The following is a 24,828-nucleotide window of genomic DNA, read 5'->3' as shown; positions in this document are numbered from 1 at the left end:
ACTCTCTCAGGGTCTTCAGCTAAAACTCTTCATCAGAGTTTGACCTCTTCATCCCTGCAAACCCTTACTCTGCACTGCCAGAGATACTGAGTAAACTGAGATTGGAGAATAATTACGGAAACGCTGCTGCTTACAGCATGAAAGGCTCTTTCATGCTCTGCAAACTGTTTACGTTGAGGAAATGCAAGATAAGTGGCCTTGTGACTGGAAGCAGGCCAGTTCAAATCACCAGAATATCTGGGTGGTGGAAGTGAGGCCGGTAACGCTTCCTCTTCCTTCAGAGCCACACATGATCAGGATGCTCTCCCCCCTCCTAAAACAGTTACAATCAAAAGCCCTCGAGAGTTGGTATGTGAATGCATGTGACCCTCCGTCCTCTTGCAACAGAGAGAGCGTGTTCTCAGTCTTTTTTCTCAGTCAGTAGCTTAAGACAAAAAACCCCATTAACAAGCACTGAAAGCTCTATAGTGTCAGCCTGCAGGTCTTCACATATGGATGCCTTAGATTACCCTCTAACAGCTTGTTTTAATGCACAACATTTGGAAACAGTGATTAGGCTGGTACTTATATAAGGCTTTTATACTCTAACTGAGCACTTTTTACCACAAGCCTCATTCATTCAGTCACACGCACACATTCACACAAGCCCTTTTTTCTAAACCTCAATGGCTTGGCTAACATTCACATACACACTCACACTCCGATGGGGTAACTTGGGGTTCGGTATTTTCCCAGAGGAACTGCTGAGGCTTCAGTAGCTAGATGAGCAGCTCTACCTCTGATCCCCAAATTTATCATATTTGTCTGCCCAAAAAATGTGATTACATGTTCTGCTGTAAAAAAGCTTGACCTGCGTTACCACACCAAGTTAATTAATCGGACGAAGACCTACAAACTCTTCTCGCTGCAAAAATGTGACTTAGATGAGGGAAAATCGATTTGAAGTCATACAGAAATGAAAACAGCTAGTTATGGCACATCAGTCAGGTTTAGAAACACTTACATCAAGCATTTGTCTTCTTTAGAAGTTGCCAAAGACCTAATATTTGTGCCCACATCTCTTCAACATTTTTCCCTATTCATTTCCTATTCACTGTAATATATGCTAATTTTGGGTAGTGGAAATCAAGAAAGTAAACAGTTGACTCCTGATGGTTCAGTCAGCCTAGAGTAAAAATAGGAGGGACTGACACCTTCAACATCTTGGTGTCCACTTTGTACGTGTCTCCTGATGCGAGGCAACAGTCACAATCCTACTCAGAGTGACTAAAATCACTCTCAAGAAGAGTTTCAGACTGGACTCTGAATGTCAGAGGTTAACCCTCATGTTGTGTTCATTTTGTGTTTCCAGTCAAAAATGACGGTTCTATTAAGACTCATCATAAAAACTAGATTTGTTGTGATTTTTTTTTTTTTTAAAAAAACGATTTTTAATTAACTTTCAATACAAAATAGCAACTAAACATGAGGTAGTAAAAATGTATTACAACTTAAAAATATTTTTATAGTAAGTATATTTCAATGTCATGGCATATACTCATGATTTAGGTGTCTTACCGTATACTGAAATATTCCAAGATCTCATTTTATTTTCAACCATAATTTATTTTCCTAACTCCTTATCGAGTTCAGCTGGAGCTTATCCCAGCTGTCATGGAGTCATAGGAGGGATACAACCTGGACTGGTCACCAAGGTAACCAAGGTTTTGGTGCTTAAAGCTAACCAAACAATGAATTTAAAAATAATCATCATCATCATCATCATCATCATCATCATCATCATCAATTGAAAACAAATGTAGCTGAGAAGAAAACACAAACAGGAGAAGAGTTATATTCTCCTAGCTGACAGTCTTACACCTTCCTTCCTGCCTTCTTTTATGCTTACTTTGTCTTTGGAGCATGCAGGACAGTTCATGCTCTGCAGCAACTGGTGTGTCCAGGCAACGACGTCAAAGGACAGCTTGTGCATTTCCAAGAGATGCCAGTCGCTCTGACAAAACAATAGCACTTGATGTCCTGGGAATAAAAAGAGGGTTAAACATCTCTACTAAATGTTGTGCCAATGTTACGCCCCAGCCTAGAGGAAACCTGGATATAACATATAAAGTGACTCCCCTGCTTTTCCCCCCTGCCAAGGAGGGACCACAGCCACAGCGGAGGTTCAGTCCAAACAGAAATACTTTATTTATCCACATCATGATGGGCAATCGCTCAAAAACAAATATAGATTCCTAGAAACAATATTATTCCATGATTGTTTTAAACAATTTTAAAACTATTTTGTTTTCTCCAAACCTTAATAAACAATCCTGAAGTATAGCATATAAGCTGTTTACGTAATGGCCTAAAATTTGCAAAGAGGCTCACCCTGCTTGCATATATAAAGAGTTTTTATATTTGTTCTTTAGTAGATATCAACTCACATCCTGCCATTTCTGTGATATGCAGAATACTGAAAGGTCTGCTACGTCTCCTACCAGGAGAAAGCCCCAGGATAGACCCAGGACACACTGGAGAGATTATGTCCCTCAGCTGGTTTGGGAACACCACACAGATGAGCAGCAGGTATTGTCTCTGTTTAAACTGCAACCAGGACCTGAATAAACAGGAGAAAGTGGATGGATGGACTTCAATTACACTTTATATTCACAGGTTTTTTTTACAGCATTACTGACAAAAGCAATGTTTTTAATAAGCTTTCTTCCTTGAATATGCCGTCATGCTGCCAGCAGACCTGTCTATGTGTGTGACTGGTCATAAGAGAACAAATGCCAACTGCCACAAAGAAATCAATATAATGTGAAAACTGACCAGAAAGGGAGAAAAACATCAAAAGTGATGGCATGGAGTTGTGATATCTCAGTCTGGAGCAAAGAGACCAACAGAGAAACAAGCTTTTGAAACTGATCACATTAAAAAGTACAAGTGAAATTGCAAGTATTGAATCAGCTCACCTGGGCCTTGAAAGAAGGAAATTCAATAAAAGACCCCGAAGAGAAACAATGGCTGTATTGATTTCAGCATATTAAACAAGCTCTGAGGTGTTGATTAATTACTTCTGCCAGTGAACCCCTTAATGACTTCATCCAGTCGCCGTGCTGCTAATTAACAAGTGATTAAAAAGGCAGGCGGAAATGTCTAATCTAGGCCGGTGGTAGAGCTCACAAGGAAGTCATTCTGCACTCAGTCCGCCTGAGCGGGCTCCCCCCCCAAAAAAAGCCCCAAGACAGTTGTCCAGGGACTAATTTAGCCGCCTTTGTTCAGGTTGTGTGAATGGAAGTGAAGGGCTCTCTTGGGGAGAGTAACTAGAGAGTGACTTGTCTGCTCCACTGTCACTGTTCATTCAGTGAGCTGATACTGGCATGGCACTTGTTCGCTAATGATCTCGCAGCAGTGGGCTGATTCACAGCCCACTTTCTGGGTTGCTCCCTTTTCTGTCCCTTTCTTCTTCTGCAGCAGTGGAGGTTAACAGAACATGGGTGCTGCTGTGCTTTCATACGTCTATATTTGAGCCACTTCTCTCACCAGTCTCATGCCCCTAAGTGATTCACAGAGGAAAGTAAATGGCTTTCATTTCTTAACAGCAGAAACATGATTAGAAGGGCTGAATTTTTAAGTCTGAAATGCTCCAGATTTACTGCTTAATAAAAGAACATCCTTAAGCTAAAAGAAACAGTTGCATTAATCTGTTTGAGCCCCTGTATGTTGCTTTATGCCTGTACTTTGCACCCCAATAAACAAATGCATGGCAATCATGTGCTTTAAGCTGTTTTTGCCGACTCAGAATGGATTTTTCTCAGTTCTGCTTTTGAATACAAATGAGGGCATTGAATTCCTCAGTGCAGGTCACCGAAATAATTCAGAGCTGCTGCCCTCAGCAGATGATGGGATTTCAAAATATGACAGCTTGAGTAAACATTTATTTTGTAGCCATTGTGCAGCATTGCCATCCACTGTGTCGCCCTGCTCCGTGGAGCTCTCACAGTCAGAATAAAATGGCAATGTGATGTATTGGCTTTCGCTATCAGCAGCGAGCAGGCCCTATGTAATGAGCACCATGTTTCTCCAGAGGAGAAGTGATTCTTCAAACTAGAGATCATTGTGCAGTCTGTGCACAGTCCAGGCTCTTCCTGGTTCAGTGTGGGTTTCACACAGATCTGATAAGTGCTCAGATGAGTGTAAATGGGTAATTTGCTGTCGCGGGAACCTCATTGCTCAGCAAAAACAGATTAATTTAATTCTAATTTGAGAGCGTTAGCAGAGCAAGGTGCTTTGACTGAACTACTGTGACACTGTGACAAAGATGTGATTGAGTTTAATGTGTCCATAAATGAATAGATGTGCTGTCTCAGAAGCAGTAATGTGAACATTAAAATGCTATCCACCCTCTGCGCTACTCTTACACTGTTAAACATAATCAACTTGAGACTTTATATTCATCCCAGGGGTTACTCACTGATGAAGTATTTTGTAACAACTTGCATTTTAATACGCTTTGTTGCCTTCAGTTCTCATTTTGGCAGCCCACAGACAGCAGACTGAATTGGCATAACTTCATGATTTACGTTTCCCTTGTGGCTGCATTTTGCTCTCTGATTTCTGTTTCGATGTCAAACGGTACCTTTAAAAAAAATGTTTTTCTTACAGAACATGCTGTGCTGCTTAAATTCATATCCTAAAGCTAAATGTTTGGGGGTGTGAAACAGGTTCTTGGACATTTGACCAGTAGCCTCCAATAGAAAGAAAGGTTCAATTAACTAAACCACAGGTGTCGAACTCCAGGCCTCGAGGGCCGGCGTCCTACAGGTTTTAGATGTTTCCTTGATCCAACACAGCTGATTCAAATGGTTAAATTACCTCCTCAACATGCCATGAAGTTCTCCAGAGGCCTGGTAATGAACTAAACATTTGATTCAGGTGTGTTTACCCAGGGTGAGATGACATTGGAGTGAATCTACTGCAGGAAAGATTGTAGCTCTGTGTTAACACACACTTGATCTACACCAACAAACTACTAAAACCTCTGCCATTATAGAGGTGGTCATGCTTTCTGATGAACAACAAACCAAGTGAATTTGATTAGCAGCACCTGGCTGGTACTTACCGTCCTAATTCTTATGGAAGCAGAAAGGGTGTACGTAGTTTTTCAAAGTGTAGCTTTTACCTAGAAATTATTGTCTCAGTGAATGAATTAACTTGTCTCCTAAACATCAGAAAGAGTAAAATAAGGACATCAGTATATCCTGGAGTCAAATATAACATTGTATTTTGTCCAGTTAATAGTTAAACACCTCCCATAATTCTGTTATGAGATTTAACCCAGTTGTGGCTTTTGATAGCTGCAGTCCAAAAGGGGAAACTGCCACACCCTTCTTCCAGCTGCGTCTGAAAACAGAGGCTTCCTGTAACTGAGCACCAGATACAGATCAGACACTCTGCCATGAGTCAGGATGGCACAGTTTCTATCAGATTTCTATCTAGCATTGCAAGCACATCACACACATCTCCACAGGGAGAGACCAGATCGTGGAAAGAGGAAAACATGGTGGTTCAGGTTGCCTTGGCAAACTTACACACAGTTATATTTGTATTTGCTTTTTCCAGATTTCCTTGACTGATGAAAGATATGGGATGCATTCCCAACTCATCACAATTCCAAATTACATAGAGGCATCGTGTCCAGGTATCAGTGGCTGACAACCCCTGACTTTAAAACAGTATGAGTTTAGAAAACAAGCCTGAGGTTTTTATATATTGCTGTTATTGCCAGAAACAAATCTCATGTAAAGAAAAGGCTTAACAAATTCTGAAAGGAGCTACACTAGGATTTTCTGAGAAATACAGCTAAAAAGGGATGATATTCAGTTATCCAGTAGAAATCAGTAATCTTAAAGCCCAGCCATCATGCTAGATTTAAACTCTTAAAACAACCTTTTTTGCTCAGTTTAATCCGAGGTGTGACATACGGATCCAAGATGTCTTTAAAAAATAGTGAAATTTCAACATGAATGACTTCTCTAAAGCCACCATATCATCCATACTTTTTCACTTTAGTGTCAGATTGTGTTTGACTAGACAACATGAAAAAGATAAAAGAATAACAGTGTGTTTCCTTGCATTCAAAGTGGAATAATTTCACTTTTTTGGCTCATGATGAATGTTTGATACACGGGACAGCAAAGCACAAGTGCGGATCTGTATAACATATTCTGTATATAAAAGGTAAAAAATAGCCACCCTGGTTTGTGGTACCCTGATTTGAAGCCTAAAGTGCAATATTTTAGCCATCCCTGTCATGGTGTTTAGAATACGGACATGTCGAGCAAACCAGACACTGCACGCTGTAAAACATATCCAGCTCGATAGGCTCTTTATGGATGACTGCAATCTACAGAAGGAACACCATGCTGTAAGACTAAGACTACAAATGACCAGTTGAAACCATAAACTCACAGAGAAAGTCTTTGCCGAGGTGAGAAATTGTGTAAAATTGCATCATTTTTGAGATTTCTACAATCCGACTTCTTTTTGCAACCAGAGCAGTCGCCCCCTGCTGGCTTCTGAAGAATGTTTAACCAGACACCAGTTCACTTCTCCAAAATTAAAGAACACCACACACCTTTCGTACTTTCACTTTATGACATAAAATCTGGTTTATTTCCTTTACCATACTGGTTAGAGAACTAACTCCTTTATGGCCTTTTTAACATCTACAGACTCTTAATGCTGTTTATCAGCCAATCATCTCTAAGAAGCTGTGCATCACTGTGAAATAAATAGATGCCTGTAAGCCCCCCAACCCTGAATGGCGCCGTTAAAACATTCACACACTACTAAAACTCAAAGGCTCGAGCTTCTGTTTTCTTCTTCCTCCACTAAGCTGTCAACAGTGACACTTTTGGCGATCTGTGCTCCACTGAAGTGGTTCAGACTCACTTGGCTTAGTATCTAAAGGACTCTGCTTTGTTAACAGGTCTTTTCAAGTGGTCTAACACAGAAAGTCAGAGACTCTGCTCTCAGAGAGCCAACTTACACCCTGGAGGACGTGTTTTTGTTGGCTCTCCACAGAGGGGGAACAGAGCGAGTAGGTGGATGGGTGATGGAGAAATAGAAAGAGAAGTTAGGTGTGAAACTTACACTCTTCCTGCACAGTTGGCTGAAGAAAGAACCACTGTTGGCACAATCAACACAGAGCCCACAATAACAAAAGAAGCTCTGCTACTACTGATTAGACTCCATGTGTGGGAAAAAAGGCTTACAAAGACAGAGCTGCAGAGATACAGGCTGTGGTGAGAGGCAAAGCATGAGGAGCAAAACAAACATACAAATCAAGGGTCGTATAACCGCACAAGCAACAGTTTTCAATTTCAATAAATCTGGTTATAATTAATTACTTAGTGATCAGACTTCCTGCTGATATCTCACTTTAGTTTGGTTTCATAATTTCCTCTGGCTATAATCTATAAACAGATTATATTTATGGCCAAATGGGGCAAATCTCAGTTGGGGGTATGCCGCTTTGCTCTCTCGCTCCTTCCCTTTGTGTTTTTTGGGCTGAGAAAAATATATTTGCACATAAAACGATCCCGTGGTGCAGCATTAGAGATGCTATAGTCATTTAAAAAAATGAAATAGTGTTCACTGTGTAATTTTGAGTATTTTTTCAAAAACAATTAAGCGATTAAAATGGCATAAAATCCAAAATGAAAATTTTTACTTGGCAACAGGGGAAGCAAATTAGCATTTCTTTGCTTTCAGGAAGAAGTTAGGAGAAGGATGTTTGCCTCTGTCTCTCACTGCTGTCCCTTTCTTTCAGCAGGCCTGCCGTCCCCTGTGTTATTTATGAAATGAGGCCTTCGCTGACATGTGGGCAGACACACAAAGCGTCGTTTAGCACCGGGTCATTTGTCACATCAGAGCATTCCTTGGCACATGCAGGGAGGCTCCCTGTAATCTGTCAGAGTCAAATGTAAAGAGGCGACACAGAGCAGCAGGATCAGCAGACGCCCTGCTGTCAAATCGACTGTGACCCTAAACCCCACATTGTTCTCAGTTAGCAAATTCTTGTCTGAATGAAAGCTGAGCCAAAATACTGTTTTGCATCATGATGGGAAAAGACGCGAAGGCTTTTATGTCAAGATTACAGCAAAAGCAAAAGGTAAGCTCAATTTAAGATCACCAAACGAACAACAAAAATAGGAAAACAAACTAATAATATACTATCTAACAACAAGGAGGAAGACAGAAGACAAGAAACATCAACCACAGCTGAAAAGGCAAAAGTAAAGTAAAGCAGGACATAAAAACAGAACAAAACACATGAGGGATCTGTTTTCTACTGAGAGAAGTGACCTGGAGGTATCTGCTGGTCTGTAGCTGAATCCTCCAAACACTAAGGAAAGGTGCAGTACATCTTTTATGACCTACTTTACCAGAGGCTCCACTGAACCATCCTTTATGAAAGGAAAAGAGATCAAATCATTCCACAGTTCAAAGTGACGCACTGTCTTACAAAAAAAAAAAAAAAGCAGTTAATGTTGCGTTTTCTATTTCCTGCCATAACCTGCAGATATTTTTAAACGCACGGGTGAACTGTGAACTATGATTGTATTACAAAAACATTTTTTTAAGAAACCACCTTTACAATAGATAAAATGTCTACGTGGAAAAAAAATGTTTTACTTTTTTTTTAACTGTAAAAAATTGTAGTTATATAGCTAGTACTTAAGGGCCAACTTAAGCTTCCTTCAAACTTGTTCTCTTTTAGTTGTCCTAAGCGGGCTTTCTGATGATCACTGTGCCTCTGCTAATGTCACTCTGTTTGATTTATTTGCTCTTATTCTTGTAGGCTCATTCTGAGATGGTCTGTCCCCACCAAATCATTCAGCTGCATGTCTGCCCTCCATCGTCTTTTGCCTCCTGGAAAAATCTGGCCAGTCACTCCCATTTTAGACTAATTCAGTTCAAACATTAGACGCTTCAGAACTTACCAGCAACATGGATCAACCTCCTTCTATTTCTGACACAAGTTGTCTCCTGTGCTAAGACCCTGAATTCCCCAGTTGCTAATAAATAAACGTTTTAAACTGGACGCTTAAGATTTAAGAAGGATGTTGTCGTTTCAGCACAGCAGGCTTAATCCACTGTCATGTTATTAAAGAGGCTAGAGTAAACAGAATCGGATTTTCTGCACATCATTCTGCCTCGACCGCAAGACATTTTCCATCAAATTCAGGTAAAGTGAGTAGGAAAATACACAGAATATCACTAAAGAACATGATAGGCACACAGAGAAAATAACTAACAGGAAACTAAAGAAAACCATTGGGACTGTGATACTTTATAACATACTGCATCATAGCCTAATCCAGAGAGGCTTATATTTCCAAAATTAGAAAACAGTTGTTGTGCTCAGAGTTTTAAACAATCCTGCATATTATCATAAACAGGTATTTAGAGGTTGAGTAACGTGTTGTCACAGGAAAAATTATTTTTCAGGTTTTACGAGCTGAAAAATGAAGGTCCACTAAAAACTGCAGCATCATCAGCACTCGGCAAGAAGTTGTTGGTTTCAACGCGACCAGCTTGTTGGTGCCTTTCTGTGTGGAGTTTGCATGTTTTCCTGTGTAAGCGTGGGTTCTCTCTGAGTAATCTGGCTTCCTTCTACAAACTGAACACAGGCATGCAGTTAGGTTCGTTGGTTAAGTGTAAGAAAATCAACTGTCTCTTTGATGCATATTTATCAATAAACCGTTTAACACAAATACAGTTACACTAGCTTTTTATCTATTACGTATGGAGTCAAACTTTTACTATTCAACCAGCTCCAGAGAGAAAAATAGAAAAATAAAGAGCACCACCATCCTACATGTGTCTCATAACCCGGAGCAACATCTAAAAGGATAAGATATCAATTTCCTGTTATTATACCCATATCTTTTCTGAGATTTATTTAATCTGCCTCATATTGGATTTCCCTCAGCAGTGCTGGCCTCCTTCTTTCTGCATTTACAGGCCTGTGGTTAACAGGGGTGTGTGAAGCATTTGCAATGGTATGCGTGTGTGTGTGTGTGTGTGTGTGTGTGTGTGTGTGTGTGTGTGTGTAGATGAGGGTTTACTGATTTCTGATGGGCAGTGGGTGTTTTATTTCCTCTTAACATGTGAAAGACAACTCCTCCTCCAGAAGATGGAGGTCTCATCTTCATTAGTACAAACCTGAGGGTGAAGCTCTGCTGTAGATCCAGGCTTTCAAGCAGGGATGTGTCCACAAGGGGAGGGGAAATACGACTGCTCCCTCTGGTGCTACCCACCACCACTGATGTTGGATGAAAACATTAATGGGATCTTTTTTGTACAATGTAGTACAAAGTAGTGTGGTTTTAATGTAGCTGCACCCTATTTATGTCTTTTTTAAGCTGATTTCTGTTTCTGCTGTTTTCTTGTATATTGTAGATACAAAAACTGTAATTTATCAACTAATATTGTCTCCCCCATTGAATAAAAGTCCTACATCATAACATAACTTAAAGAATTCATTGTACTATAATATTCCAATAGAGCACTTTGCTCTCAGACTGTAGGCTTTTTTGTGGTTGCTAGAGTTTGGAAAAGTAGATGGGAGGCAGAGCATCAGGCTCCTGTCCTGTGGAACCAGCTCCCAGTTTTTGTTCAGGATATTTCAGATTAGAAATAATCTAATCTAGAATAATCCCAGCAGCATATAAAATACTAACCTGTTGCAACATTATCATGTTAATTATCATGATCCAGTAAAATATATGACTTTGCATAATGAGAACAGGCCCCCCCAAAATACATACAGACAAAAGATGCATATATGTAGACTACTCCATAATAAAGACTTTAACTGATCAAGCACACACATCCATACATATGCAATAATACTAAGTGCAATAATCCTTTCTGTCATCGTTGTATTTTTACTCAGTTGTATATAGTATTTGTATTTGTATTCTATTTTTATCTTATTGTATATTTATTTTATTTTATTCTACTATATATATAGTATTTTATTTTATTCTATTCTGTACAGTTGTGTACTGTATTTATTCTTATTGTATTCTAATTTTTGCCTCATAACTTTTGCACTGTCCACTTCCTGCTGTGACAAAACAAATTTCCCAAGTGTGGGACTAATAAAGGTTATCTTATCTTATCTTATCTTATCTTACATGTTTTTAATGTTACTTATTACATACAGGGACAAAATACTTGTTTCCCCATTTTGCAAAAAGCTATTTTTATGTGTATAGCTGAAACCCACTAAAAAGGAGGAATGTGTTACTGTATACTGCATTTAAATGCCACATCGTTTTGCAAACTGCAGATATTTGACTTCCCAGATGCTTGATGGTGACTTGAGGAGGTCTGGGGACAGCAGCAGCAAACCCATCCTATGAAGGATTAAGGGATGTGTTTGATGGATGTAGGATTTAACAGGGGCGATAACAACAGCAACAACAACAACCTAGAAATGCCTCATGAATGAGTAAACAGGCACAAAAATGCCACCAATGGCTGATGTCTGGAGGCGTTTCTCCAGCCTTCAGTCATCCAAGCGGCAGAGCAAATGATGGAGAGGAGAGGATCAGTGAAGTCAGCCTGAACCAAGACAGGATGTAGGGGCATCAACCTTCAAAATAAAACACACCTTGCGCAAAAACTTGATAAGCAAGTTTGAGGAATAGCTTATAATGATATCATTAAAATATTACTGAAGAAATATTGTCGGTATAACTGTATTTTTTAACCCTTATTCTATATTTTTTGTCTTGTTTTGATTTTATTTGTCTGTAATTTTCTTATCTTTTAAACTTATTTGTTTTGAATTTCAATTTATTTTCAGTCCATACAGTTTAGAGGCAGGATTACATAAGTTTACTCTTCGTCCTACTCCTTTTCCAGTATGTAAACTGACCGGTCATAATGTTGTTGATGGCAGTTCAGTATCCCTTTTCTTGTTTATCTGTTTACAATGCTCTTTTGTTACTTATTTGTGTTTTCTTTTTCATGTCTAAAATCAATCAAAATGTTTAGTTTGAATTTTACGCACTATTAGTTTTAATCTTTTTAAATGCTCATATTGTAAGGAATACTTGTGGGGGAGGTGGGGGATCAGATCAGCTTTTGCACTAAAAAAGACTTACAGCCAAGTGAACTTTTTATATAATAATAATAATAATAATAATAATACTATGTTTATTTATTCCTATTATAATTTAGTCTCCTTGGCTTGTAATAATGATTGATTAATAGACTCATTGAAGAGTATCCTTGTCCTTTCAATTATCCTGAAAATGCAGCTTCCTCTAACGGAAATCTTTTAGGACCTCGCCTAACTTTATGCACTTTTCAGATAAACAGATCAGTCAAAGTATCAGTAACTATCGGACTACTTAACTAAGAGGATCCCTGCTGCCAGGGATCGGTTCACTTTGCTTCAGTTTAGCTGCGGGACAGCCGTGAATAAACGCCGGTTTTTGAGTTCCAGGGGTTGCGCTTACCTGAGGAGCAGAGTGCCAGGCTACGGTTTCCGCTCGTGCCGTGTTGTGGTGACTAGCCGTGGTCACTAGCAGGGCTAGCTAGCTGTATGACTGGTGTTGCTGCAGCATAGAGAAAGCGGCAATTAGCCAGCAAGCAGGCTACTCTCACTCGTCTGTTTTCTTGGTTCTCTTTTTAAGACAGTTCGCCATCTCTGCTGATAACACATTATGTGCTGGGTGCTGCAGTAAGGTGAGTGTCACACAGCCTCAGGAGTTTCACATGTAAAGTCGTTAGCCTGGAAGCTGAATCACCCCGGTTAGCGGCGGACAGCGGCGCAGACTACTCCCTGGATTCCCGAGGAATTCCACTAATTTGTCCGTGTTTAAAACGTGTTTTAGTGGGGTCTCATTTTCAGGTGGTGCATGTTGTTGCAGCTTTTGTTAACTGTGTGGTTGAAAGAGCTTGTTTTAGTGTGATGTCAGTGCTTCTCTTTCATTATTTCATTGCAGAAATTCAAATTTTATTATCAAACATGCTAGCAAATAGCCCCCCCGACACGCCGTGTTGGCAGCATTAAGTGCTGCTGCATTCTTATACATGAACAAAGTGCTCTGCAGATAAACTGTCTTGTTGTAACATCTGCAGAGCTTAAGCCAGTGATAACGGAGCAGCTGCTTTACGTAAATTGCATCTCTATAACGTTTAGTGGGTTTGTGACATAGTCAAAGATACTCCGGGCTTTTCTGTGTTTCTCTACCGACTGTGTCTTTTCCCCTCCTTTCTTTTGCAGGAAGGTCAGCAGATGGAAAAATGATATTTATACCCAGTGGATTACTCATCACGCCTTTCGAAATTGTGGAGTGCTTTTCTCCTTAGCATCATGCGTTTCTACAAATCAAGCCTAGTCTCCTGCTGCAGAGATTTCACCTCCTTACGTTTGGATTTATCCGCCAGTTTTTAAAGACGGTCCTTATCATCTTCTTCTTCTTTTTAGTGTCGTTCTTGTTATTATTTTTAAAGTGCTTCCGGTAAAACATTAACTATGTGTCTATGCGGGTTGGATATGCTCAGATAAACACAAGCGTGAAGTCGTGCGAAGGGAAGCCCAAAGAAGGAAGTCCAGGACGGGATAGGCACGCAGAAACTACCCCGCGTCCCAAAGAAACATGGCCTCGGTGTGGAAGAGACTGCAACGTGTGGGGAAGCATGCGTCTAAATTCCAGTTCGTGGCTTCCTATCAGGAACTAATGGTGGAATGTACTAAGAAATGGTGAGTTTTTAGCGACCACATTGCTGTCATTGAAGCCTAGTGAAAACTCTCTCTCTCTCCCTCTCTCTCTCTCGCTCTCTGTGTGTGTGTGTGTGTGTGTGTGTGTGTGTGTGTGTGTGTGTGTGTGTGTGTGTGTTTTGGAATGTCGAGCTTGTTCCTGGTGGCCATAATTCACACACACATACACTCACAGTCTCCTTGGTGTACAGGCATGTCTGTATGCAGGGAGGAGCCCGGCTGGCTTTTAAAATGTTTCTTTTTTTCTTGTGTATCGATGTGGATTTGGTGCAGTAGAGAGATTTCACTTCAACCAGATGTGCTGGCTTCACTCCCCTTCTCTTCCTCCGCTCACTCCTCTGTTGATATTCTTGAGCAAACCACTAGCAGCTCTAGGGATGCTTTTGGGAATCTCAGCTTGACCTCCAAACTCACCATATATACAAATTATTAATATAACCAGTTAAGTCTCATTCACAGGAAAAATCTAATGGTTAATGTAAACAGTCACATAAATACAACTCAAGAACAGTGTAAGTTGATGAACTCCAGACACACAACCTTTTTTAAAAAAGGTTGTGTGTCAGATTAAGTTTACATGAAGTCACATTGATCAACAGGAGACTGCAGCCTTTAAAAGTGACAGTTTAAAAGTGACTTAAACTCTTGATTATGGTTTTTACACATGTATGTACAGAGATGAGAGGGAACCAGCCCAAGTAGAAAACCAAGCAAATAGCTAGGAAAGTCTGCAGACATACAGAGAACAGTGATGTACATGATTTCCACAGCGATTGATAATCGTATTGATATCGTAGCAGATCATCGTACTCTGATAAAGGTTTAAAAAGTAGCAGAAATCAAGTGTTTACTCCCATTTGAGAGAGAAACAGGATAAGTTGAGATTTAGTCTGGACTCCAGTATTAGGTGTTTTAAATCAGCGGTCCCCAACCTTTTTTGCACCACGGACCGGTTTATGCCTGACAATATATTCACGGACCGGCCTTTAATGGATCGCGGATAAATACAACAAAATAAAACTAGTATCCGTACCGAAAAAAATAAGATTTATTCATAACACACATGAAAAGACCCAGGAAAACAGAGTTAACAATCAAAACGATAACAAAATAACGCTGAAAACCGATTAAAAACCCTGAAAACCATACTTTTCACACCTGAGCCTCAACTCTCGCGGCTCGGTACCAAACGACTCACGGACCTGAACGGGTCCGAGGACCGGGGGTTGGGGACCGCTGTTTTAAATGCCAAGCCGTGATCTACACCATTTGAGTTTCAGCCCTTTGTGCCTTTTTTGCTTTTTAGGATGATGAGGTGCTTTTGCCATTAACAGATGCCAACGAGAAGTCATTAATTACAGAGTTTCTTAAAATTAAATGCACTGCTTTTCCTTTTGTGAAGTTGCCAGCTTTACTGCACAGGAGTGAAAATAATGTTTGAACAGTAAAGATTTAAAATGATATTAATTGGTAGTAGGGCTGGGCCATATTATACCGTTCACGGTAATACCGGTATAATGTTAGGCAACGATAGGAAAATTAAATATCGCGATAGAATGGGAGTAAAACGCGCATGCGCAGTGCCTTTGTTTTCATACGCACATGGCCGATTGTTGAGTGAAACAGATGAACCAGAATTGGTTTGTAAAAATGGTGCAACTTCCGTGATGTGGAACTGGTTTGGTGTTTGTCGTCAGATACACAACAAAGCACAGTTTTTTGCAGAACATGCAAGCGGCCGTTGTTAATGTCGTATTTGTCGGACTAAGATGCTCTTAAATCTGGGAGTAATCTGGGTCCTAAACGCCGTATACTTCAGGTCAAACAACACTGCAGCATCACTTAGAGTTAAAAACTGTCTAAATTCTTTCATCTTTAATAAAACGATCAGCATTGCTGCTTTACCAGGTGTAACTATAAAGTTTAACTTCCAGGCATCCATGAAAACAAAAGTTATTACATTTAACGGAGTTAGAAGTTAGCAGGAAGCTAGCGGAAGTTAGCTCGCTAGTGTCGCTAGTTACCTAAGCATGATATTGCATGTTCTGACTGAGAGATTTCTGAAAAAAATCAAACGTACAGCTCTGCTATCACTTCCAACATAAATGAAGACAGGAAACTAAACAGCAGTGACGTTTGTAGGGTTACTGAAGTTGGGCTAGCTGGTATATAATGATGTGCTACGTGATCGCTAGCGACACAGCTATGTTAGCATAACATAAACAGTGAAGCTGGAGGACGAACACTAACACTTTTCCACTTATAAAAGTTAACGTGAAGGTTCTTCATGGTTAGAAACAAATGCAATCGCATGGCAGGATGCTGTAAACGGACCAAACTTCAGTCAGGTGAACAACTGAGATAATCCATCCACAATACGAGGTTAGTCATTACTATACTGCAACAACATGGGAATAGAGCAGCTGCCAGAGAATTCAACATTAATGAATCAATGGTACAGAAGTGGAGGAAGCAAGAAGAATGAGTTTAATAAAGTTTGATTTATCTGACTGCTTTGTTTCGCTTAATGTGCCTTATAATCCCGTGCACCTTATGGTCCGAAAAATACGTACTGCACACTGCAGTTTAATGTTGCAAAGCACCTCTTTTTAACTTCAGTGGATATTATACATGGTTATGCTCAGGATATGTCAGCCCATTTCTACTGGAAATGCCTTTTGGTTAAACTTTCAGCAAGGAATTTGCATTTGCACTGTTACATTTTTATAAAGCTTTAATGTACATAAAAACCAGCTTCTTGTTTAAGTGAAAATAAATGGAAGGTTGTCTTTTTGCGCTAGTAATGTTGTGGAGTTGTATTTTGTCTCGCATCAATTATATCGTCGGTTATATCGTTATCGCAAATTTTCAAATATATATCGTGATAAATATTTTTGGCCATATCGCCCTGCTCTAATTGGTAGTGTAAATTTATAAATTTACATGTAAAGGTAATAGACATCTCGTTCTATGTACCATCAATGTTCTTAATAGATCAGTCATTACATGAGAAGAATAATTTAACCAGAAGTAATACTTTCTGTTGTGTGTCAGGTTTTAAAGGGTGCCTTTTGAGGCGTGTCTTTCACAAGTCTTGGCTTATAGGACTTGTACATATCTATAAACAAAAAAACATTTTCACTTGTGTGTAATCATACTGGCATCACCACAGCAAGAATGCTGGTTATTGAATTAATAATTAGACTGTTTTGCAGGCAGGTCCTTGCCCTCCTGGCTTTAAAACCATACTAAGACATCCATACCCTTAAGTGACACGAATCTCATCCCTGCTTCTTTTAGTCAGATGTGAACGCTGTTAGAAATATGACAAAAATGATCTGCACACTTGCATACTCTGCAATAGTAACATACATGCAGTGTTTTTAATCGGTTAATATTGTTTAGTTTTAGTTTAGTGGCTCATCTTGTGGTTGTATGCCAGAAATATTTGAATCTATGAAAGAGGCGGACGAGCTGTGCTTTTAGATGTGGAGATGAAGTGGAGAGATAGGTAGATACGTGCTACAGTTATGCCTGCAGCTGTGTGCCCTGTAACGAGGGAAAAGCTTGGGCTTGTAAGGTAAAGATGTAGCCTGCAGACACAGATTCTCAAGTAGCGTGCCGTAGGCGTGACTAACACAGCCCCACAGAGCTTCGACCTGGGACAGATGTTAACGTGTTGGAGAAAGGAATGACAAAAATGTACCTCTCTTCCCAGAGCAAAGGGTGGGTGGGCTCAGCTCAGTGTCAGTAGTACACTTTGTTTTGCAGTCTTGAGAGGTGCTTTCATCTTATGATATGCCAGAAATGTGTATACAGAGCCATTTGTTGTTATATAATACAGTTCTTATCTATAGGTAATCAGCACTGCAGTGATTTATTGATCCTTAGAGATCAAGTGCTTTTGCATTTTGCTCAAAGCTGTGAAGATAAGTTGAACCCAAATTCCTGTGTTACAGCAGTCACAATTGTAGACACAATCTGTAACCAAACTGCTTAAACAGTTTTCAACCAGTTTCTTTCTTGTATTTGTATATAGGCATATGAAACATTATTGTGTGTCAGATGCACCAGTTTTTGTCAAATTAGTGTATCAGTCATTCTTGTGGCCAGAAAAACTCTTTTAAATGTATCAGGTGAGCAGTCACTTCAGGGCTGTAGTGGGGTGTTTCAATCATATTAGAAGCAGCCCCCAGAGCTCAAATGGTTCATAACGTCTTAAAAAAAAAACAAAGCCAAAAACCAACTGAACCAAAAAAAAAGCCCATAGTTCTTTTTAATTTTCGTAATCAATAACAGGAAGAAAAAGGCTGAATGCTTACTTTGTGTCAGTACTCCTGCATGTGCCTGTATGTACACGTGTGGGTGATTTGTGCTTAGTGTGAAATATAAAAGCATTTCAAATATTCAAAGGCTTAGTAGAGTAATCTCTACAATCTTGATAACTGGACTTCAAATAGTCACTTCAAGGACGTGTTTTCCTTCATGTCGAACTCCTTTGCCTCAGGCTGCTTGCTGCTTCTTGTCACATGATCTTTGGTTGAGCTTGAATAATCTTCAAATTTTTATAAAGAATACATGTTTTAACTGAAAGTTTGTACACATTTTTCATTGTGCCAAGTTTTTATGTAAATGAGTGTACTTCTATTGTCTGATTTATTTATTTTTAAATTTCTGTTTCTCTTTGAGTAGAGTTTAATTTCCTCAGGCATAAACCACATTTTTTGTTTATTAAAATATCAGTAAATACCAGTGATATGAACCAAAAAGCAAATAGGAAGAATGTGTGTGATATAGGGATGGTCCCCGTGAATAATTTATTAGTTGCCCTTGAAAGCTTAGGTGTAACCTTTGACTGTCTTTTCTGAACTGTGCGGTTTCTGTCATATTTCAGGCCTGCTTGTAGAACAAAATGACTAGGTTTGCATCAAAAGTTGATGAGGGTGGGGTCTGCCTATTCAGCTACCATTTTTGTTGCTGTTTTTATTCACACTGATTTGATCGAAAGCATTGCAGCGGCTGCAAACAATATCATCTGCAAATTATGCCGGGCGACAGTAATAGCAAAGAGACGAAGCACTTTTGGAATATGGGGAAAGCCAAAAACTGCGCTTCCTCCACTTCCGTACCATTGATTCATTAATGCTGAATTCTCTCTTTGTTTTCTTTGAGAAAATTAAAGGATTTTAAGTGTGCCTTATAGTGTGTAGAATACGTTATACAGAAGAAAAGAATATATCGTGATATATATCGTTACCGCACATGCTTCAAATTATAACGTGATATGGATTTTAGGCCATATCGCCCAGTCCTAACACTGATTGATACTGAGGTGCTAAAACCCCAGTTAAACAGGTGGGAAAAAGAAAACTAAAAGTTAGGCAGCATTCAGAAATTTGTCAAAACTAAGTGTAATGTAATGGAGTTCCATTTAAAAATTGTATGTGTGTATATAGGATCCATTTGAAAGAATTAATAGTCATAATATCATTTAAATGTGGTTGAAATGTACTTAAGGTCAGATTAGTTTGTGGAGTTCAGTCTCTGCTACCCAGATCTTGCAGTAAAATTCTTCTTAAATAGGTTGGAAAAACAGTATAAACTTAAATCAACTCATATGCTTAAATTTTAGTGTCTTATTCACTAATTTCATGTATTATTATGTTTTCATATTTTGAGAATTGTGTAAGAATTTAGGGCATCTGAGGATATTGATTCTCTTGTCACGTGTTTTTATCATCCACTCAACTAGTCATGCTGACATGTCTGCTTTTTTTCCCTCTACAAAGGCAGCAGGTGAGGTCACAGTCGGCTTAAAAACAGCTTTAGCTGTGTAAAGATATAATCTGTTTATTTGCACACTGAACATTTTATTATTTTTACTGGTTTACCCACCATCAGATGGGGGAAGGAAGTAAAGCCATAATGCTTCCCCAGACTACATTGACAGAAACAGTAATTCAACCTTTCATAACATGGGAGGAGTTCAAGTATTGCTGCCTTGAATTTTTATAAAGTTTATTGTCTGACTTTGGTTATTTAGCATATTAGTTTGCATCCAGAGTAACATGTTAAAATGCAGAGAAGAGAAATATCTGTTTTCTGTGAAAGACAGATTTTTTTTTTGTGCGAGTCAGGGTACCTTCTTTCTTACTGTGGCTCCCAAATCCTGCAGATTTGCAAACTGTCGACTCTTACATGTAGTTTTAGTATTTGGTTCACAAATGCCTTCAATGAGTTATTCCTGATTGTTGGACAGGTGTTGTCTCCTTTCTTGCTGAAGGAGAATATGGAAAGTGAGCTTTTTAGGTACATTGAGAAAGGGATATAAATTCTAAATGTCTTCTGAAATCATGTTGGTAAGTTCTAAAGCATCAATATATTACACAGCCCGAATTTGTCGTCCGCTTTTGTCAGTTGAATTGGTGATACAGCCTGTGAAAAAGCGTTCTACCTGTTAAACCCAACCACATCAATCATTTTACACTTTTGGATCATTTCCTGTGTGGGAAAGTTTGCTGCTAATGTAAGCAGAAATGTGATTGATGGAGTTTTCTTTCCTGTTGTTATATTTTTTTTTAAAGTGATTTCAAGCCTTTATCTGTGCCCTTGTTGCTCTATCTGATTGATTTCTGCAGCTCAGGAAGTTAGAACATCACTCACACAGCCGTTTCAGACTGCAGGATCAATGCTGACGAACCATTTAAAATTTAATGAATACACTGTTTTTCTTTGCCAGGGAAATGAGACACCATTCAGTCTTGCAGCAAGACTGTTCTGTCTTTAGATGAAATATTTACATTAGTATCACTTGCTTTTCATTCAAAGCAGGTAATTATGATGCGTAATAAGTGGCAGGAAGTTTGTAACTTATAATTCTTTTAGAGAATGTTTTTTAACATGTTTTTTTTTGTGTGCTTTTGTCTGTGAATATTTATGAATGTAGATGTTTTGTGGCCTTTTGGAGGCTTATATGTGCTTGGGACATTTCTCTGACGGCTGATAATCTATAATTTTGGTAATCTCCTGGTGACAACATAGAGTAGCTTGGAGACTTTCACACGCTCACTGATCAGGTCATGTGACCTGGGTGGGTTAGATCATTATTTGCCTTATACTATATTATAGGTTGTACAGTCTCTCTCACTTTCTCACAGTTAATCTCACATTAATTGAGTGTGACATTAATTTGCCCCTCTGTGTGCTTTTCTAAACCACTGAGATTAACAGCTTTTCTATCAGAAAACTTGGTATCATATTGGCTGTAAATTTAAGCTTTTAATCAGCCAGTTTGTGTTATTTCAGACCCTAAATATACAAAGTATTACCTGAATGAGTACTGTAGGTCTTGCAGACCCACACAGAAGACGTGGGAGTTGCACACTGCAATCAGCACAGAGACATTATTGATTACATGGTTGGTCTGTCTTGCTCATGCAAGCATGGCTAATCATCACTTCTTCCCTCACACCCACATGACATAACAGGGAATGTTCAGTTCTGAGGAAGAAGCTTCATATCAATCAAAGACTGCACACATACCCTGAAGGCATACGTCCACACTTTTATAGGAATTTAGACATTTTGAACACACACAGACACTCTTATCAGGTAAACACAGAGACAAGTGGATTTTCCCATCTGCTTTGGGGAGACAAGGGGTCCTGCTGCAGATCCAAGCAGCAGAAGAATTTATCATAGAAAGCACTTTATAGATTCTTTGTTTTTCTGGCTTTCATTGGGCATTTGGTGGAGATGACTATGCAAGCATGAATAGACAGTCAAGGCATTGCTGAACATGAGATACCTTTATTTGACAGAAATCTTTGGGTTTTTTTTCTGGTTAATGTTGACAATTTTTGAGCAGAAGTGATGGGTGTGTGCATAAATTCCCTATTAACTTTATATCAGCCATTGGGCTGATTGCGACACATTATATAGCTGGTTAACATCCATTGCTTGCTGTTTGACCCCTAGGGCACAAAATGCTCTACTTATAACTTTTTCTTCACTTCCTTGATGCAGCAGCATAAAGTGTCTCATGAATGTCTGAATAGTGATAAAATGTTTTGTAGTTATCAAATTCAATAATTCGGTGTCACTGAATTAGGCAGTAGAAACTGGTACAGCTTGACAGGTTGGTGGTTTTTCAGGTAGGGCTTTGGATGACAAGATGAAGAAAGCATTTGGAGATTTTCATAGCCTTTTTGTTGTTGTTGTTGTTGTTGTTGTTGTTGTTGTTGTTGTTGTTGAGGGATCTGCAAACTGACTTTGACTGTGTGTTAGCCACAAACGTCATTTTTTTTCTTGGCTAGTATTTGGTAGAACTTGGTATAGGGTAAAATTCAATCACTTTTAATAAGTGGATAATCACACGTTACAAAACTGGTTAAAGCAATAATGTTATTCCAGTGCTCAGGATTTTCCTTTGGTTCATACTTTATTATAATAATAATTATTATACATTAATCAGGCTCTTATTGTTCGAATCAGTTTGTGGTAGTGGGCACTGAAAAGAAATTTTAATTTGAAGTGTCTTTGTAAGCATGAAATGCAGTGGAAGTGGTGTTCTTAACACAGTTATTATGTACTTGAGTGTTGTGAAATGCGTGAAGTGTAGAAATGAATTCCACAGTTGAAGCATCTGGCTGACAGTTGACTAATGGCCAACCTTTTCAGTGGAAATGACCAGCGTGCGTTAGGCTGTGACATGTTGTCTTCTGCTGAGCGTGTGTGCATTATGGCGAGCGTCCATCTCATTTCTCTGCCAGAGAAACCTCTTCTTGCCAACTTGTCTGACGTGGCTCTCCATTCTCTTTAAATCTGAAGGCCTTGACAGATTCCCGAGTATAACTTTGGCACCAGTAGAGGGTTTTTATTGCCAGGTTGTAGTAGAGAGCTGTCATTTCTCTTGTCCGGGAATTTTGGATGAAACCATAAAATCTGGATTGTCATTATGTTTGAGGTTTTGGGAAAAATAACTCTGTCCCTGGATTGAATTTACTTAATTGCAAACATCTCCTTTGTTTTTGTTTCAGTTTTACGATCCATGCTTGTTTATTTAGAAACACACAAGTAAAATGTAAAATTATAGCAAATGTAAAGCAATTTTTATGTTTAGTGCTTGAGCTTTTTATTATTGAAGTTTATCGCCTCTTTTTCTAATTCTGATTCTTCTATTTTCTTCCCCCAAGCTCACTGATGTCTTCTGGGTTAGCTTTCACAGTGAAATGACTGCTTTTCTCTCCATTTATCTTTCCTCTCCATTCTTTCCCGATTACTTTATCTTCCTTCGTCTGTCGCACCTCAGTTGCTTTTCTTTTTGAGGGGGGCTTGCTTTGCAGTAGAATTCACCCAAGTGTTGTTGTTCTGTGCTGCAATCATGAGACAAAAACGGGGCATTTACACACTCCTCCTACGCACACTAATAGACATGAAACATTGCAGGGTTGTGAAGTAGTCAATGGGGTGTAAAATGTGATAAACTCTGCTGGTGTGTTTCACTTTGCTGCTGTCAGCCAGAAAAAAAACACACAGCCCTGAAGACTGCTCATCATTTATCAGCCTGCAGAGCACTGCTGCAGCATCTGCAGGCTGATTCATACTGTGTGTGTGTATCTGGAACTGTACAGTTCGTACAGTTTTAAAACGCGGTTTTGGAAAATATAGTTGACATAGGTGGAATTTAGGATCCTCTCTTGCAGTACAAAGTGGGTTTTTTTTCCCCCTCTGGGTCTCTTTGGATGATTTGCTTCGTTGTCCAATCATAGCACCCTGTGGGGTTGCCAATGACCAGTGGCATTACAGCCAGGGTGGTGCAGCAGAGGAGGTTAATGTGCAGTCAAACACACCAAACTCAATAGTCTGTGGGTAAAAGAGAAACACACCTATTGAAAGTTTGTCACCTTCAGCATAAAGCTACATTTACATTTTGACATGCAGTGGTGAATGATTTAGCTTTACCACAATTAGTTAACATAAGTGAATCGATGTCGGCTGAACAGTTTCAACAATATTGGGTCACAAGATTCATTTGGTGCACATGGGGATCCAAGGCTGACCTGTGTGGTTGGATACAACAGACAAGCTGTTGGAAAGCTGAAAGTGGCAACAGTGACAACGTGAGCATTAGAACTGGACCACGGAGCAATGGCAGAAGCTGGCTTGGTCTGATGGATCATGCTTTCTTTTGCATCACATGGATGGTCAGGGTTATGTGTTTATGTGTCTGTCGCTTACCTCCGGAAAACCTGGCACGCGATGCTGGTGGAGGCATTGTGACGCTCTTGGCAATGTTCTGTAGGGACACCTCGGGCCCTGCCGTCCTGCCATGTGCATGTTACTTTGACATGTACCTAAGCATTGTTGCAGAGCCTACTACCAATTAAGCATATTAGGTGATGTGCATCTCTGTAATGAGAAGGGGTGTGGTCTAATGACATCAACACCCTATATCAGGTGTGCATAATTATTAGGCAACTTCCTTTCCTTTGGCAAAATGGGTCAAAAGAAGGACTTGACAGGCACAGAAAAGTCAAAAATAGTGAGATATCTTGCAGAGGGATGCAGCAGTCTCAAAATTGCAAAGCTTCTGAAGCGTGATCATCGAACAATCAAGCGTTTCATTCAAAATAGTCAACAGGGTTGCAAGAAGCGTGTGGAAAAACCAAGGCGCAAAATAACTGCCCATGAACTGAGAAAAGTCAAGTGTGCAGCTACCAAGATGCCACTTGCCACCAGTTTGGCCATATTTCAGAGCTGCAACATCACTGGAGTGCCCAAAAGCACAAGGTGTGCAATACTCAGAGACATGGCCAAGGTAAGAAAGGCTGAAAGACGACCACCACTGAACAAGACACACAAGCTGAAACGTCAAGACTGGGCCAAGAAATATCTCAAGACTGGTTTTTCTAAGGTTTTATGGACTGATGAAATGAGAGGGAGTCTTGATGGGCCAGATGGATGGGCCCGTGGCTGGATTGGTAAAGGGCAGAGAGCTCCAGTCCGACTCAGACGCCAGCAAGGTGGAGGTG

At 39.5% G+C, this 24,828-nt stretch overlaps 1 protein-coding gene across 4 annotated transcripts in view; it reads left to right on the top strand.

Annotated features, from left to right (window-relative positions):
* Window positions 1-12,363: 12,363 nt before the first annotated feature.
* Window positions 12,364-24,828, top strand: part of ehbp1 (EH domain binding protein 1) — a 162,457-nt gene continuing 149,992 nt past the window's right edge. For 2 of the 4 annotated variants that reach the window (XM_082557093.1, XM_082557095.1), the window contains exons 1-2: window positions 12,365-12,756; window positions 13,298-13,777. In XM_082557093.1, the coding sequence (XP_082413219.1) occupies window positions 13,674-13,777 (104 nt within the window). In that variant the 5' untranslated portion in view covers window positions 12,365-12,756; window positions 13,298-13,673. Of the gene's footprint in view, window positions 12,757-13,297; window positions 13,778-24,828 lie in introns of all 4 variants that reach the window. The other 2 variants (XM_082557092.1, XM_082557094.1) reach the window with 2 other exon arrangements.

This window comes from Aulonocara stuartgranti (assembly GCF_965226115.1).
Source record: "Aulonocara stuartgranti genome assembly, chromosome: 13".
In the NCBI taxonomy this organism is placed as follows: Eukaryota; Metazoa; Chordata; class Actinopteri; order Cichliformes; family Cichlidae; genus Aulonocara; species Aulonocara stuartgranti.
Note: the sequence above shows the minus strand (reverse complement) of the source record. Positions and strands in the feature narration are given on the sequence as shown.